Source organism: Aquarana catesbeiana, linkage group LG03 (assembly GCF_042186555.1).
Source record: "Aquarana catesbeiana isolate 2022-GZ linkage group LG03, ASM4218655v1, whole genome shotgun sequence".
NCBI lineage: Eukaryota > Metazoa > Chordata > Amphibia > Anura > Ranidae > Aquarana > Aquarana catesbeiana.
In genome coordinates, this window is record NC_133326.1 from 249,458,985 (window position 1) to 249,477,085 (window position 18,101).

Sequence of the window (18,101 nt, forward strand, 5' to 3'; positions counted from 1 at the left end):
CTACTCTATCCTATTTTATAAATGGTAAAGCTGGGCTTGGCCTCCTTAAACATGACATAATCGTTAATGGGATTTGGCCCACAAACTAGTAACCTGAAAATATATGCAGCTCGTGAACTTGAGTGGTAATATTTGTTACCCTGCCAAGGATACATTATTTAGAAATTCTATAAGAACTTTTTAAAACCTTTCTGTAATACACTACTACATCAATAATGAGTTGGGGAAGACGATTGGCGTTATATTAAAAGCACATGATCATCATTTCATGAAGTTGTCAGCATGGATCATTTAAAAAAAAATTATTGGTGACAATGCTTCGGTGGGGATGGGCATCCTTTTTGCAGTCTGTAATCTTTAAAGAGACTCCCCAAAGCATCCATTACAACAACAATCATCTTCCCATAGAATTATATGTATTTTATATTTACCTGTAACACCTCCCTTGTGTAGACATCCAAAAGACCTGGAACTGCTGCTGAGTGCCACTATTTTAGATGTGATACCAGCAGACTCAAAGTTGGTAATCTTACACGCTTCTTCCTTGGCAGTTACATAAAAGGATATTTAGGAAAGTGAAAGATGGGGGAGCTGGGTCAGCACAGACAGTAAGTGGACTGCCCCGGAGGAGCAGAGGGCTATGACATGGAAGAGGGGAGGGGCACCTGTGACTATGCTAGGGAATTGACTCTTCCAGAGGACTTCTAATTTGCTAGCAAGTTCAAACAGGTATTGTAACTGGATAAAAATATTGTTTAGGAGAAACACTGCATTTAAAATGCTTTTATTTTTCTGTGTTTTTACCTGCATCTTTAGGTTGGTGACAGGGTCTCTAACTAAAATAATTAAACTTTGATCTATAAGGTAGGACCACGCTGGGATTTTCTTTGGTTATGAAAAATATCTGGTTTAGTAGAAAAGTGCTCTAAATGTAATTAATAGATGCTGTCACCTGCTTTCCTTGCCACAGGTGGATGACTACTACCACTAATATTCAGTCCAGGACCTAATACCCTAATGGCCTGTACACACAATCCGAATATCATACAAAAAGAGTCGTCCGAGGAAGGATCCTACGATATGTGGATCATGTGTACACTAGTTTCGACAGCCGATCACGACCACTCATCCGATATTATTCGATCGGACATGCACAAAAATTTTCCTCGTACGATACCAGATCGTACGATTTTCGTTAAGTCAGTATAGTTGTCGTCCGAAAATAAAATACAAATACATTACAACACATGACATCACTTCCGATTTTTTTTTTTTTTTTTTTTTTGTCGTACGAGAATTTTCGTGACTTTATTTAGCTATTCAATTTCTACTTGCGACTATTAAGCGAGAACGGTCGTGCGATCGGTCTTACGATATTCGGAACGTGCGTACGAGGCATAAGACTGGGTTCACACTAGTGCGAATTAGATGCGGGTTTCCCCGCATCCAATTTGCGTGTCAGGAGATTGTGACCTGCTCTCCATGCAGCCAGTTCACACAGCTCCAGGATGTCTGAGGAGCCATTTGCTGAAGAGTCCTGTGCGTCTTCTGGTCCGAATCCAGCCAAAAATTTTGGGTCTGATTCAACACTGAAACAGACAACAGGGACGCACCGGACCCCCTGCCGTGAGCCGCTCCGCGGTTCACAGCAGTATGAACCTAGCCTGATACGGTTGTGAGAGGCTTGTGAAACCCTTTCAGTTGCATGTTGTTGATGGTCAGTAATGTGGAATGTTGATAGGGAATTTTGACACTGCTACATTTTTCCGAATCTGCATACCAGTTCCAAGCCAGTGAGTCAGAATATATACCAAGCAGCTATCCTTTTCAAAAGGAGGAGAGCAATGGTACCTCCCTACATTTCTCTGATTTAAAAGGCATAATTTAAAATGATCTACTCATAAAACCTATATGTTAAAAGGTTTTTTAAGGGCCTTTTGTAAGTTTTTAGTGTGAACCATGTAACAATTCATAGTCTTTAATTTTCTCCTAGTGGATGATATATTCTGTCCAGAATCTGCTTTCTCATAATCTGAGGAGAATGTTCTCACTGAAAGATGTGGTGGCTCAGCAGGAGTATGTTTAGCTCTGTAATGATATGGTTGTTCTGTTTTGTGGTGTAGAGTGGAATGCTGCTGGGAGTTTTGTTGCTGTTGCTTTATGTCTCAGGAGTATAATTACGCCTGCCACAGGGTTGTGTCTTTACTACCAAATGAAGCAAAAACTATGTTGCCACCAGCTGCCGCTGTCTCTGGAGCTTTGTTTCAGTGTATCCAACTTTGTACGCCTCCATTTATTATTATATGAACATCCCAAATCTATCATTCCTATGAATCTTTTGTAACCACAATAGTAGCATTTACAAATGATTAGTTACAAATACAAAGCACTCTTGTTTCCACTATAACCCCTTCATTTTTATGTTCTGCATGACCTAGGTCGGGTTCTCCAGGGTATGGGCTCTGCCCAGTTTCCAGTCATAAGTGAATGTTACAAACAGCTGAGATGTGGCCTGTTTTCAGGCTGACTTTGACATTGCCACTTCTGAGGGCCTCCATCAAAAGTAAGGGCTTGTGCTTATTTTAGTTGCTCAAAACAGTGGCAGCAGATGGCATGCATTTATTCAAAGTTTCTGAGCATTTAAAGCAATTCTAATACTTTCCCCACAAACCATAAAAAAAGATTGCTGCTTCCTTCTCCAGACGGCGGTAAGTCCAAACTTTACTGTTTTCAAACGCTAAAGCCTCTAACCAGTCTTAATTTAGTCGACTAAAACATTTTTAGTCGACTAAAATGACTAAAACATTTTAGTCGACTAAATGAATACTATTTTAGTCGACTAAAATACAACTAAAACAATTGTGATGACTAAAATTCAACTAAAACTAAAAGCCATTTTAGTCCTCAGACTTAAATAAGACTAAAACTAAAATGCCATTTTAGTCAAAAGACTATGACTAAAACTAAATTGCAATTACTGAAATGTACTGGAGATTTTAGTCTCCTAAAACGTAGGACATTTTAGTCGACTAAAATGTACTGGAGATTTAGTTGACTAAATACGACTAAAACTAAAACAATTGCAGAAGACTAAAATGGGACTGAAACTAAAATGCCGTTTTAGTCCTAAGACTAAAATTAACACTGCCTCCAACAAAGTTTTCAGCGCTCAACACTTCTAGAAAGAATATACAACTGATTTTTAAGTAGGCCCCTCTAAGGGCACAAGCAAGCGCAAATGTAAAACTCCTGGTGTTTTCCCATGCCCCGGGAGCAGCAGGTGACACATACAACCAGCCATAGATGTGACAACCAGCCATAGATGTGCATATATGTGCTTATACTCATGTAAACTCCATTGCTCTTTTGCATTGGAATTTACATGCGCATATATTGTGTTTTCCAAATGCACAACTTCCATTTGAACTTTTCCATTTCCTGTATGCCTTAAAGCGGTATGAACCTCAAAAAATAAAAAAATAAAAATCTTCTCCCTGCAAGTTAAAGTGGTTGTAAAGGCAGAAGGTTTTTATCTTAATGCATGCTATGTATTAAGATAAAAAAAACCTTCTGTATTCAGCAGCCCTCCTAATATCTGAATGGACACACAGAATGTCCGCTCTGCTCGGGTGCCTCCATAGCAAGCTACTTGCTGTGGGGGCACTCTGCAGGAGGGAGGGGCCAGGGGCACTGGCGAGAGACCCAAGAATAGGGGATCTGGGATGCTCTGTGCAAAACCACTGCACAGAGCAGGTAATTATGACCATGTTTTGTTATTTTTAAACAAAAAGAGACTTTAATATCACTTTAAGAGCATAATGTGCTAGTATGCTTTGCATACTAGCACATTATGAAAGACTTGTCTGAAAACAAAGCACTCCAGCGGAGCCCTGTCACAGCTCTCCCCGGAGCTTCCATCTTCTCCCTGCCTTCCTTCCGGGTTCCCGGGTTGTGGTCGTTTGACTGGCCAAGCTGTGATGACATCACTCCCACAGCAAGGCTCTCTATGGATGGCAAACCGTCCCTAGAGAACACAGTGCGCATGCCCTGTGACATCACCAGCGCTGTTAAAATAAATATCCCCTTAACGGTGCAAGTTTAGGAGATATTTACTGTTCCTACCTGTAGGTAAAAGTCATTAAAAGGACTTTACTACCACTTTAAAGTGGTTGTAAACCCTTACCCATACCAAGTGAAGGTACTGGCCTCAGGTGATACACAGAGATTAAACAAATCCCCCTACATAAGTTGTACATGTTTATTTGCAGCCATTTGTTCTGTCTATCCTTGTAAAACTCATTTTTCACAGACTTACAAAGCAGGGGGTGGAGAGCTGCAGTTACACACTGTACATGAGCTCTGATAGCTGATTAGAGGGAAGGGACACACCCCCCTTTCACACAGCTGTCAATCAGCTGGAGATACCTCTCCTGTCACCTTTTTAGCTCTTGGTGTCAGGAAAACATCTCAAAACGCACAGTTGTCGTTCTTAAAATACCAACTGAGCTTTAAACATCTGGGTGCAGATTTAAAAAGCAGTGATATGGCTGTATTTTAGTCAATTTAAAAAAATTAAACAAGAAACACACACATACTGCACATTTCTAAAGTATTGTGATGTGCTTTCTAGATGTACTTATGTACTTGGTTCTCTGCCAGCTTCTGGAGTAGGAAGATGCTATTAATTGAATGGGAATTTGTATACCTAGGAACAACCTAGGATTTGGAGCTCTTCTGGCTGTCTGCACCCAGATAATGTGTTTTTAATTACCTGGCAATGAGTAGAACAGTGAGAGGGAGGTAGTCACTAGTCAGCATCATTATGTGAGACACGGCGTTCATCATTCAATACACAAACTTTTGTCAATTCTTTACACTTTGCATTTCGTAGTTATGCCAATGTATTATACATGCCTAAAAATAAATAAATAAATAAGCTTGGGAAATGCAGCCAAAATAGTGCATGGTCAATGTGCTATGATTGTTAGGGCTATCCCCTTAAGATAATGGTAGCAGAATTTTTATAATTGAGAAAGCAGATCAAAAAAGCTTTTAAAGGGTTAGTTCACCTTTTACAAAAAAAATATGTAAGTAATGGGTGCCTGTAGATAAAAAAAAAAAAACTCTGCAGCTTTGACTAAAGTAGAATAATGCACTTGCTGTGGGCGTAGGCCAATTATGTACCTCCCGAAGCCTGGTGGGAAATATTCCCCTTAGATAAAGATCATATCCTGATGCTAATGGTAGTGGCATTTTCATAATTGAGGAAGCAGATCAAGAAAGCTTTAAAGGATTGATTCACCTTTACAAAAAACTACCTACACGGGTAAAGGGCATCTGTAAATAAAAACAAACTGTGCAGCTTTAATTAAAGTTCAATAATGGCCTTGCTAAGGGTGTAGGGTAGGCCGTTAACATACCTCTCAGAGCCTAGCAGAAAAACTCTTGGAGATGGCGTCCCCTCGCATTACCTTGTTGCTAGGATATTGCTAAGACGCTCCCAGCTGTTCCTGCTAGACCCCACCATCACAGGAGCAAGCTCTCTGATTTCAAATCTCTGTGGTTCACCATCTCCTCCATTGCAGCAGCGTTGAGCTCAGTTTCTGTGACATGGGGAGAGAGATCATGCATGAACAGTGGTTTGAATAAGAAAACGCTTGCTCCTGTGATGGTGGGGGGCAGGAAGGAACGGGTGGGAGCGTCTTAGGGGCATCCTGGCAACAAGGTAGGATGGGGGACACCATCTCTGGGATCTTTTCGTCAAGGCTTTGAGAGGTACATAAATGCCTTACACCTATAGCAAGTGCTTTATTCATCCTTTGTCAGAGTTGCACAGCTCAGTTTTATCTACAGGCCTCCTGTATCTGAATATAAGCTAACCCGTTACTGGCACATCATATGATGACAAAATCCATTCCGGTTTCTAACTGTCAGTTTGTTATTCCTAGAGATGTTGAAGTTGGTTGGCAGTCTTAGGTTTCTGCATACTACCTGTCTGTTCAGTTACCGGATGCCTAGAGGCATAGAACAACTTTTGACTCGTTGTTATTCAGGGCATGTATGAACACTTTGAAGGTTACCTACTGACACTCTACAACAATGTGAAAAAGAATTTAATGTTATTGTACGAACTAGCATTGCACGTGATATATCTGTATTCACTCAACATTGTTCTTTTTCATTGATGCTTTATGTACAAGTCGATTGTTTTGATGTTGTGCTGTTGTCCGGCTGTGTTGTTGTGGCCCCCTAGCAACTTTATAAAAAAAATGTTGTGGTGTTTATACCCGAGATGTATGCATATTGCATCACTATGGTTGGCCTGTTCTAGCAGACTCCTTTTTAGTATGGTCATTAAATTAGATAAAAAATGTAATTTACTAAGAATGCTGTATCATAAACAATTTTCATGTTTTTGTTTGTCTTCATACAGTTCACATTTTTTTTTGCTATGTGGCATCTTGGTGCTGCTAATCTTCTCTGCCTTTTTCATCCACTTCCTGTCTACATGCATGCACCTCAGCACTAGCTGTACGTCATTGTTCAGGACCAGCTTCCTCCATAGTGAGAAAGGTTAAAGCGGAGTTCCACCCAAAAGTGGAAGCTCCACTTATCTGCTCCCCCCCCCGGAGCCACATTTGGCACCTTTTTTGTGGGGGAGCAGATACCTGTTCTTGACAGGTATCTGTCCCCACTTCTGAGAGACCTCGTGAGTTGACTCGGCAGTCCGCCCCTCCTCCGCCTTCCACCGCCGCCGTTCCATTTAAGAAAGCGCAGCACGCTTGACGCATGCACAGTAGGGAACCTTCTGTGAAGCCACAAGGCTTAATTGCTGGTTTCCCTTAGGCCCCATTCGCACTTGAACATAGCAGTTTCAGGCAGAAAGTCGCACGACTTTTGCCGTGATTTTGTACAGGTCCAAAAAAAAAAAGTTCTAGAACTTGTTTGAGCTTCAGGCGTTTTGGAGCTTCTGGCTTCAGGCGTTTTTGGAGTGGAGATGTGAACCATCTCCATAATAATTGATTCTATTTTTTCCCCTCCAGCGTTTTTTGTAGCTTTAGGCTTCAAGCTACAAAATGCTCAGGTGTGAATGGGGCTTTACAGGCAATGGCGGCGGCAGCACCCGAGAGCCGATGCAAACATCGACTGGGGTGCCAACATCGTTGGATTCCAGGACAGGTAAGTGTCCTGGAGGGGGGTGGAACTCAGCTTTAACCATACCTGCACAACCTTTGGTGACACGGCTGCTTGTAGCAATAATCAGGGATGCATGTGTGTAATATCACCGGAGCACAATTTGAGATCATTGTTACCCCGTTACATGAAGTTACATGAAGTACCTGAACAAGGTCCTTCATGGGAGGATTGACCATCATTATTTTATTGAAAACTTCAGACTTCAAAGATAAAACCTTGAAACTACATTAATGTGTTAAAACTAATGAGATTTTGATGATTGTGTTTACATATACTTTAAAGTAGAGCTATAGGCAAAACTTTTTTTTTTTTTTTTCATTTCGAATAGCGCAAGGGAGGGTTATAACCCCCTGTCCTATTTATTTATTTTTTTATTTTCATTTATTTTATTTATTTATTTATTTCCCCCATCTGTGTCCCATTGTGGAAATATCTGGCCCCCACCTAACAACAACTGTACATTTATCTTCTCAATCAGCACATCACCCACAGTTATTACCTCTTGTATCTCTTGACCTTCCCTCTTAGATTGTAAGCTCTAAGGAGCAGGGCCCTCTGATTCCTACTGTATTAAAGTGTATTGTATTTGAGCGGTCTACCCTCAAGTTGTAAATCGCTACGTAAACTGTTGGCGCTATATAAATCCTGTATAATAATAATAATAATAACTTCTTGTCTCCTAGCCAAACAGGAGGTGAAAGGAAATCCCTGCAAATTTGGGAATTCTTTGGAGATCCCCAGGTCACCAAAACTAGTGTCCCCATTGGAAGATATCCCAGTGTATTACTTTTTTGGGGACAACCCAAAACGTGGGATTTTCTTTTACTTTCACTTTCAATGATAACGGTAAACGGGACAAATAGAGAGGATGAATTTCCTTAATGAGGGCACAGACAGCAAGAAAAACTGAGACCCATTCTAATCCCTCTCCACTCTGTCCAAAACAAAAACAAAAAAAAAGTTTTGCATTTTTTTTATTTTTTCTTTAAGCTGATTTTTTTAATTTTAATTTTATTTTTTTATCAGCAAACTGTCCTGATTTAAAAACAAAAAAAAAAAAAACACTCCCCCAATCCACACATTCTGTAAGGATGTGGAAATCCTGACCACTATGCTGTTGTATTCTGACAGTGGGACTTCCTCCCTGCCAGAATACACAGATCAGAGCTGAAACCAATTGGCTACATCAAACACAAGTTTTCCAACTGTCCCGTTTGAGAGGAGTTGATCATTAGGTTGACTCCCCTAGAATGGCAGCAGCTATAGATGTATAGATTTCGATACACTAACAAATTAAAGCCAAACGCCAGCTAACACTTTATAATTGGTTACAGCAACTTTTTTTTTTTTCTTTTGAGATAAAGGTTTTACATAAGTAAAAACTGATCATTTTGCATAGCATTGCAGAGCCTGAACAAGCATGCAACTAGTGAACGAAGAAAGTAAGAAATTCAAACTCTATAGCTTAGTCAGGTCAATGACTGAAGCCTTTGGATCCATAGTATAGCCAGATAATTGGCATTTTTCAGAAGAAAAGATCAGTAGGGGCAGGCCTATGTATTATCTCAGTACATGTTTCATGTTTAGTGTAACAAAATGATTGGATAGAAAATAATAGTGTATATATAGTTTGCTGCTTGTAAAAGATAAACAATTACAGTAGGGTAGACCGTATGATTTATATAGGAATTCGCCTCTAGCACTTTAGGTAAAAGGGGAAGAAAAGCCCAAGTTTAACTAGTCCTAAATATGTTCCCTCTCCACCTACCTATCATGCCTAACCTGTATTAAAAAAGTGTATACTTATTTTGAATCTGCTCTTGTCTGGTCACCTGATCCTGCAGCTCTGTAAGGAAGTGCTTGAAAACATCTGTGAATTCCAGGAGCCTTGACGTCACCCGTAGGCTCCCACGGCCCTGCAGTTGTTGGTGCTCCCTCCTCTTCCCTGCAGCAGCCGCTCACTGACCCAGGGCCGCCGGAGCTGCAGGATCAGGTGGCTTGACCGAAGAGGATTAAAAATAGTTAATTACACACAACCTTTTTTTTTTTTTTTTTTTTTTTTTAATATACAGGTTAGGCAGTGCACTGCAATGCACAACAATAGAAATCACGTTATTCGTTATAGTGCCAGTTCCCATCAATGCATCATGGCGCAGTGTGATTTTTGAAAAGGTGCAAGTGCTTCTTTGGCACAGCATAGTGCATTTTTTTTAAAGAAGAAATGGCCACACACCATTGTGTTGATCTATGATCCTATTAGAACATCTCAAAAGACACTAGAGCACAGGTGTCAAACACAAGGCCCGCGGGCCAAATCCGGCCCTCCAGGCCATTTCATGTGGCCCTCGCACCGCTCGGCAGCTGCAGGAGAGCTCCAGCCCCCCTCCAGACCCTTACTTTCTGCTTTCAAGCAATGCATCCAGCTTCTTCCCAGCAGCAGCATAAGGAAACGGAGTGCACTGTGATGTAAGGGAGAGTGGGGGACTCAACTTCTGATGGTGGGGTGGCTCTTGACATCTAATGTAAGGGGAGGGGATGCGCTGGACATCTAATCTTACAGATACAATCGTCCCTTTTGAGGGCAATCATAATGCTGATGCAGCCCACGATGAAATTGAGTTTAAAACCCCTGCATTAGGGGAACAGACTGCTAGGTAGACGGGTTTCACACACTTCAGGTGTGCTTAATCATTACACAGGTATGTCAGCATAGTATTCCTTATATTGCCCCACCTTCACCACCAACAGGTGTCCCGGGGCACTAATTTACCGACTTCCTGTTCCTGTTACCCAAGATTAACGTATAGAGAAACCACAAGTATGTAAAACAAAAATATTTACAGATATGTGTCATATAGATAAATAAACCGATCTATATGACATAAATGAACAATGAAAGAAAAAAAAAAAAGAAAAAGAAAAAATAAAGAGAAAATGAAAATGTGCATGAACATAACAAAAATGTCAAGTAATAAACCACTCATTTTAAAAAACGTATGTTTAGTATAGGGTGATTAATTTGTGTACCTATGCCCTTTGTCGTATACATCTAAATTGAATTTAAATGAATAAAGAGCTGATATGTCTCCACAATAAAATCACTAATTCGTATGGATATAAATAATAATAAGTGGAGGAATCAACTAAAACCTGACGACTTCGCAGAACAGGGAGAAGGAAAACACAAAACGGGGAGAAGAGAAATGCAAACGGCACAGAGAAAAAAAGAGACACACTGACGAGATGTGGGATAAAAAAAATACACAATGTGCATGAGCTCAGTGAACCACTGACAGAGCACTAGCACAACAGCATTATAACGTCCACAAGTCTTTACAACGAATAGTCATAAAGTACCCATTAGTACACAAAAGAAGACTAGATATACAGTACATACACGCAATCGATGCACATAAAACATACGGCTAATATATATACAAATAATGCATTACTCCTCATCATCCGTATGTATTGGAGGTAACTAGAAGTATCAATTGCAGTCAGAGAGAGTGTGTATGGCAAACAAATCATAAAAATGGCTCCCATCCCACTCGAAATTTAACTCATGCAGGATTCGAGTCTGGAGGTGAAAAATCCAGAACACCTCTCCGACATAGTAATCGAAACACTTCACCCCCTCTTTTTTTGAAGCCTTAACCTTTTTAATCACCTGTAACACACATGGCCGATGTATTACCATTATGGCACAAATTTAAAATGTTTTGCCACATTGGTTGATTGATTTTTGTCTACACTATAGACGTGTTCGTAAAATCAATCACGAAGTCTTCTGGTTCTGCCAGCATATTGAATGTGGCATAAGTCATAGGTAAGCAAATATACTACATAGCTGGTATTACAATTATGGAAGGCAAAAATATCATACTCCTTTTTGTGTTACCGTAGAACGAAATTTGTTGCCACCCAATAATGTGACTACAACACGGGAAACCGGTTCCACATCTAAAATTTCCCTTAAAATGTAACCATGTTACTAATTTCATTGTGTTCCTATTAAAGAAAGTGGGGGACAGAGAGCGACAGAGAGAGACCTAAAGTGCATTATAGTGCATTTTTTTTGCCCATAGACTAATGGAAGCACATGAAAACGGCATGTACATACATTCTTGATGCGTCCCCTACAAAAAAAATGCATTAAAAACTTAAAAAATAAAATGCATGATTATGCAGCAACCGTAGTGTGAAACTAGGCCAACACTGAGAGCAATAATTCTAGCTGGGAATACTTTTAACCTCCCTGGCGGTATGATTATTCCGGATTTTAGGTGCTGAAAGCGGTACAATTATTTTGCATGGAAATTTGGCATTTTATATTGTAGGCCTGTAATTCTTAACAATAACACACTTAAATCTGTCCAAACAAGATTCTAGTAGATATCCCGGGTATGATAAAGTTTGAAACACAAAAACATAAATTATAATATAATAAATAAAAATAAATAATTAAAAAAAATAAAAATAAATAGTAATAAAATAAATTTCCCCACAATTCACTATCGCTCAATTCTGCAAGTGTTCTAATTTACTATCGCTGTTTTCTAGCTGGTCTAAAGCCACTTTTGACGTAAAGGGACACTTTTTGGTTGCTATGGACAATATCAAGTTTCCAGGCAGAAAGAACAGTATATATAACATACAACTGCATGCAGAGCATGGGCCAAAGCAATGGGGACAAAAGGGATGTGAAATAATTTCATACAGTACTGTAATCTGTAAGATTACAGTACTGTATGTGTTATGGTTTGTACATTTTTTTTTTAATTTGCCGCCAGGCTCCTTCCCGTGCGTCGCGACGCTTGCAGGGAACGGAGCCTGGCACGGAGAGGCTTCGGAGGAGACACAGCAGGGGACATCGGAGGATCCTGGGGACAAGGTAAGTAACGCCGCACCAGGATCCTGCAATGTAATCCCGAGTGTGGCTCGGGGTTATCGCTAATGGGACTGAAATTTAACCCCGAGCCACCCTCGGGAAAACCGTCAGGGAGGCTACAGCATTGTTTATGGACAGTTTGGGGTACTGTAGTTTTTTGAAGTTTTACGGGCATATGCAGTTATAAGACTTGACGTGTTTGGTATCAATTTACTTGACGCAACCTCATTTTTTCATAGGTTACCCAAAAAAGGGTATTAGGTTTGTGTGCATTAAAATTATTTGAGTATATTTTTTTTACCGAAAATGTGGGCTTGATGAGCCTTTGCGCTAAAATAGTTTGACCACACGGTGTTTGCTTTTAGAATGTGTATATAATGTTTTGGAGGTTTTAAAGAGTTACTAAACCCACAACAGTAAAATAAGTCTGTATTTGCAGTAAAGCATGCTTATTATACTCAATGTGGAACCTAAAGGGTTAATCCTCCGCATTGTGTAAAAATGGATGTTTTGATCCTGCGTTCTCTGATCCTCCCCTTCTTTTTTTTGTTCCCAATCCATCTGCTGATAATACAGAGCCTTGGAGGCACTCTGCACATGCTCAGTTTTGGTGTGTATTTCTAGAAAGTTTTTTTGTTTTTGGGAGGGTGCATGTGATCAGCACAGGGCCAATCGGCACTGTCCAGACAAAAGGTCAGGGGTCATGCAGCCTCAAAGGACAGTCAGAAGGAGAATGAAAACCCCTACAAGCTTTAACTGGTGCTCAGCCAGTCACTGATGGATGTCACAAGAATGCTTTATACTGCTTATGAGAAAAGGTATTTAGCAGTTTATATTTACTAAAATAATCTGTGCTGTGGGAGACCAGATATAATGAATGCAGGGTCCTGGGTTTAGTAACATGATTTTCAGGCCTAAAACGTGCATTGTAATGTGTACAAAAAGAGGGCCTGGCAGTAAAAGGGATAAACCAAAGGGAAATTGCGTGCCTTTCTTTTTTTTTTTTTTCCCCTGCCATACACTTAAATACTGTGCAAACTAGAAATATATATTTGGTAACTATTATTATCAGCTTTTCTATTTCTGTATCACAGCATTCTTTGTTGGCTGTGATGTGTGCATTGTGTGAAGTAGTGTCAGTGTTCAGTCATTTGCAACACAAAACACCTGTATGGAAGATCAGGATAGACTGGTTTGCTTACATATGGTAATATTTACTGAACAACTTTTGGCAGTTGAAATGCTGCGGTATTTTCTTTCTCCTACCGAAACCAAACCCTAAAGATGATATTTGTACACCTTAAAGGCAACTATTCCTGAGAAGAACATGGAGGCTGCTATTGCATCTTTTTATTCTACTAATGCTAGTGGCCTGGCTATCATGGCCTTCTTGCTTCAATAATACCCAAGAATATCTCTGGAGATGAGGATTCCTCACTTTCCTGATCTGCTACTTTTTTCTAAACGATGAAAAGAAAGTACTAAAGCCTGACGTCTAGTGTTTTCAGCAGAATGGGTGGCAGTAGTGGCCACCTAATATTGGACAATGTGTGGTAGTCTACAGTGCTGTCCTTGCAAGGTCCAGGGTAAACTAATGAGTGTAGCTCATAAATATATGTTGAAAGTCATGTAAACATCTGACCCAAAGATCCCTGACTGACACGTATGAACCTGTGTATGAGGTTCCATAATGGTCTTTGGAGGAAGAGTGTGTTTTTAACCGTCTGTGTAATGTGTTACACAGAACAAGGGAAATGACAAAATTGCCATGCCATGCCATCTGCCAGGGACTTCCCTATGTGGCCACATGCAGGGATCTTGGGTTCTACTGATAGGGCCCTTTCACACGGGCTTGTCCGTGTACCGACTCCGCTTTGCTCAGCAGGGATCGATCTGCTGATCCCCCGCTGAGCAGGCGGATGACAGGTCCGTCTCTGCTCACTGTTCTGAGATGAACCTGTCAAAGCCCCGCTGTCCTCTATGGAGATCGGATGAAAACGGACCGCCTGTCCGTTTTCATCCAATCCTCTCCGATCTGATTCTCCAGACGGATGGAAAATAGGGTTTCCATCCCTCTGGATTTCACAGACAGGATCGGATCGGATGTCAGGGGACACGCCGCTCCATAGGGCTGAATGGAGCATCCAATCAGGTCCGCCTGCAAAAACTGACAGGTGGACCTGATTGGAAAGCCCGTTTGAAAGGGGCCTTAAGGCTGCGTTTGCACCATAGCAACATGCAAATGTGCAAAAAGTCGTGCGATTTTTGCACACGTTCAAGAAACACGTAAAAATGTGTGTCATGCACTTTCATTGTTAATAAAACCCCAAACGCCGCAAGCAGATGTGTTTTTTCATGCAAAAAAAGCAGCCAAACGAGCAATTAGAAAAACCTCCAAAGCTCAAAAACATGCAAAAGCTACTTAGTACCACATAAGGCAGCCATTGCAACAAATGTGCTACCCTATGTGTGTAGCGCAGCAATGCGCAAAGAAGTGTGCATATGTGAGATGCCTGATGCCACTCATTACAGTGTAAATGGGGCCTTAGAGTGCTTGGGGGAGTGATTTCTGGCCACATAAATACAGTGATTATAGAGAACCTCTGTGCTCCATGCTTGTCCATTGATACAATATGTCACCTCCAAGTTATGCTGAAGTTAAAATCTACAATTGCGAAGCTCTGCAGGGAAGTGGGACTTTCCTATGATATTTTCCATGCTGACCTAAAGATTAAAGTACATCTAAACCAGCAAAAAAAAAATATAATCTGACTAGTCCCTAGATTTGACAACTGCATTCATTTTTTTTATGCAGAGTACGTTTTCTGAAAGTACAGAAAATGCCTCTTGTTCTTGCCAGCTTCCTGTGCACTGAACTGAAATCTTAATGTTATAAACTCTCTCAGTTCGTTGCTGTGGACTACAAAATGATTCACCCCTAATAATAATAATAAAAAAAAATAAGATAGATAGTACTGTGCAAATGTGTATATGGGTGTGAAAAAATGCTGTCAATCTAATATTTAAGAAATAGAAGTGTTAATAGCTTATTTTTATCAATTCCGAAATGGAAAGTAAATGAACAGAAGAGAAATCCAAATCAAATCAATATTTGGTGTGACCACCCTTTGCCTTCAAAACAGCATCAATGTTTCAATTCTTTTTAGGTACACTTGCACACCCTTTTTGAAGGCACTCGGCAAGTAGGTTGTTCCAAACATCTTCGAGAAGTCACCACAGATCCTCTGTGGATGTAGGCTGCCTCAAATCCTTCCGTCTCTTCATCACAGATAGACTCCATAATGTTGAGATCAAGGCTCTGTGGGAGCCAAACCATCACTTCCAGGATTTTGTTTTCTCAAATGAACTAATCTCTAACGGTGTATATGGTTTTATGTTTGGGAACTACATTCATTACAAAATCAAATCTTAACAGCAAATTCAGTTTTGAAGTACTTTCAAACCGGCAAGGCATCGAATTTACTTTGTAATATTTGTTTGAAAATGCATGAGTGTATGGCCATCTTTAGAAGTTACTCCTGACCAAAAAACAAAGCTACAGTGGGCATTCATTTGATCACTGTCAAAGGGGAGGAACTGTGTTTAAGGCAGAGCCACTAATAGATCTGTAGAGCTGGTCATACGCCAATAGAATTTCTAATGAACGTTTACACAAATATTCCTTCTGTGACTAAGCTCAGGTGGGTGGGACGTAATGCATCATGGTGTGTGATGTGGTGGACACATGTAGGCTGAGGCTGCTCCTTATCGTTTGTTCACCTGGGCTGGCCGGGAGTAGCAGCCATCCTTTCTTCTTTACAATTACTAGCCCTCTGGATTGGTATCCTGATAAGCCTGCACTCCATTCCCTGGGACACGTGGATATTATTTCACTTTGAGTAGCGCCAAAAGCAATATAACAGGTCACAAATATTCTTATGAACATTCTGTATATATTCAATAACTTTTGAAAGTACTTCGAAATTCCGTTTGCTTTTAACATTCAAATGTGGAAAAAAATATTCCTAAACGGAAACCACATAAACTGTCAGTAATTTGTTAATCGGAGAAAAAATTTCCATCCTGCTCCTTTGATTTTTCTCATCACTGTTGTCAAAAATGAACATTGATTTGACTCCATTATTTAGAAAATCTAATGAATGCTCTTAAAATTAAACATTTTGAACAAATTTCTACTAGTGTATGGCCAATGTAAAGCAGTCCCTGTTCTGGAGGAACCTCCAGGAGGTAATAAGGATTAGAAGTTTTTTAAAGGCAAACTAGATGAAAGAAGAGCTGGAGGTTGTTAGGGGTTTAGCCTCTTGCTGGTAGCCACGTCATTTACACCACAATGAAATCAGTGTGCTGCTAATGAAGTTTAATGCTTGCAAGCACCTAATCTCCTCAGTCTCAAAATTCCATAATGAGGAAGCTGAACAAAAAATTAACAGATTAACCCATCCACACCTTTGAGGTGGTTGGGGAAATCTCCTTGCTGCGCTCATGTATTCTGACAGCGGGACTCCCCTGCTGCCACTGGTTAATCACCAATTTTCCAGCAGGCCCATTCTGGAGGAGTCCGCCACTAGATGTGTTTTGTTTTCTTCTTTTTAGTGAATGTGTCTTGCTGCTCCTGTCTTTCATTGCAAAGAAAAAAGAAAAATTAGTAAATGTCTTTGTATTCCTTCAGTTACACTACTATTCAACAACTCTTTCCTTTTTTATTTCAGAAAAAGCGACAAGCGTATGAGTCCAATCTTATGAGAAATGGTTTACAGCTGGAAGCCACCAGATCTGTAAGTTTTTAAATCCTATATATATATATATATATATATATATATATATATATATATATATATATATATATATATATATATATATATATATATATCTATATATATAGATATAGATATAAAACACACTTTTAATAATATGTACAGTATTCTGAAAACTACTTATGTGATTAAATTGAACTTTTAAATTGTGAATGTTTTTTGATAGGATTTACATTATAACCATGCTTGTTTTCCGTTTGATATATGTGCTTTAAAACTGCAAAGACACGCATTTTAAATGAATCTTTGAATGGTAATTAGTAGCCGTTAGAGTTGCCCTTAAAATAACACTGATGTGGCCTAAAGCCTAGTACACACTACTAGTTTTATTTTATTTATTTTTGTTCAACCCAGCAAGGCTGAAAGAAAAAAACTGACAGCTCAGGAGCAAGTGCTGTACTATCTATGCAATTTTAGTACAGTGATCTCCCCTGCTGTGCTATAGCGTTCTAACAGGGGGACTGCCAGAGCACTCTGGTCACCGCTCTCCATCATTGGCTGAGACCGATGATCGGGAGCCGTTCCGCAGACCTTTTTTAGTCACGTCCCTTTGACAGAAGCCGGCCGAGAGGGCCAGCTTATGTTGGACTGGCTGCAGTGCACACGGGCTGAATGTCGCCCGGTTTCTATGGAACCGGCTGATCTCGCCCGACGTTTGGCCCGTGTGTACTAGGCTTAAGAGTGATGCTGAAGCATTGGCACCTTATTGCAGTCTCAATTCACAAAGCAGTTTATTCTCTCGTTGGGGAATTATTTTCTTTGATATCGCACTTTATATAGCTCAGATCTCTAAAGCCTCAATGCACAGAGGTGTATAACCTATTTTATTTAGCCTGCTCTGTAAGCTTACATTCACCCCTGAGCGGACAGTATTCAAAGTGAGTTTTTTCGGGCTATTACAAGCTTTGTGCAAGTGTTTGTTTTTGCATGTGTATTGTTTCCTGGGCTAGGCAAGGGGAGGAGAGCAGTTGTTAGGCAAAAAAAAAACATATATAGATACATAAACGTGTGTATCGTATGTTAACAGGCACACTTATTGAAGTCGGCGGGGAAAATAAATGCCTTTAATAAACCCAAAAATAGCTCATGTACTTTCTGGAGTGTAGGGCGACTAAGCAAACAAGTGTAAACCGAGACAATTCGAAAGCGTGAGATTTTGCATTTTGAGCATTGTAATA

The 18,101-nt window shown here is 40.1% G+C and overlaps 1 protein-coding gene across 3 annotated transcripts in view; it reads left to right on the forward strand.

Annotated features, from left to right (window-relative positions):
- ANO6 (anoctamin 6) overlaps window positions 1-18,101 on the forward strand; it is a 179,545-nt gene that overhangs the window by 84,090 nt on the left and 77,354 nt on the right. For all 3 annotated transcript variants that reach the window (XM_073619954.1, XM_073619955.1, XM_073619953.1), the window contains exon 4: window positions 16,819-16,884. In XM_073619954.1, coding sequence (XP_073476055.1) covers window positions 16,819-16,884 — 66 coding nt within the window. The remainder of the gene's footprint in view (window positions 1-16,818; window positions 16,885-18,101) is intronic.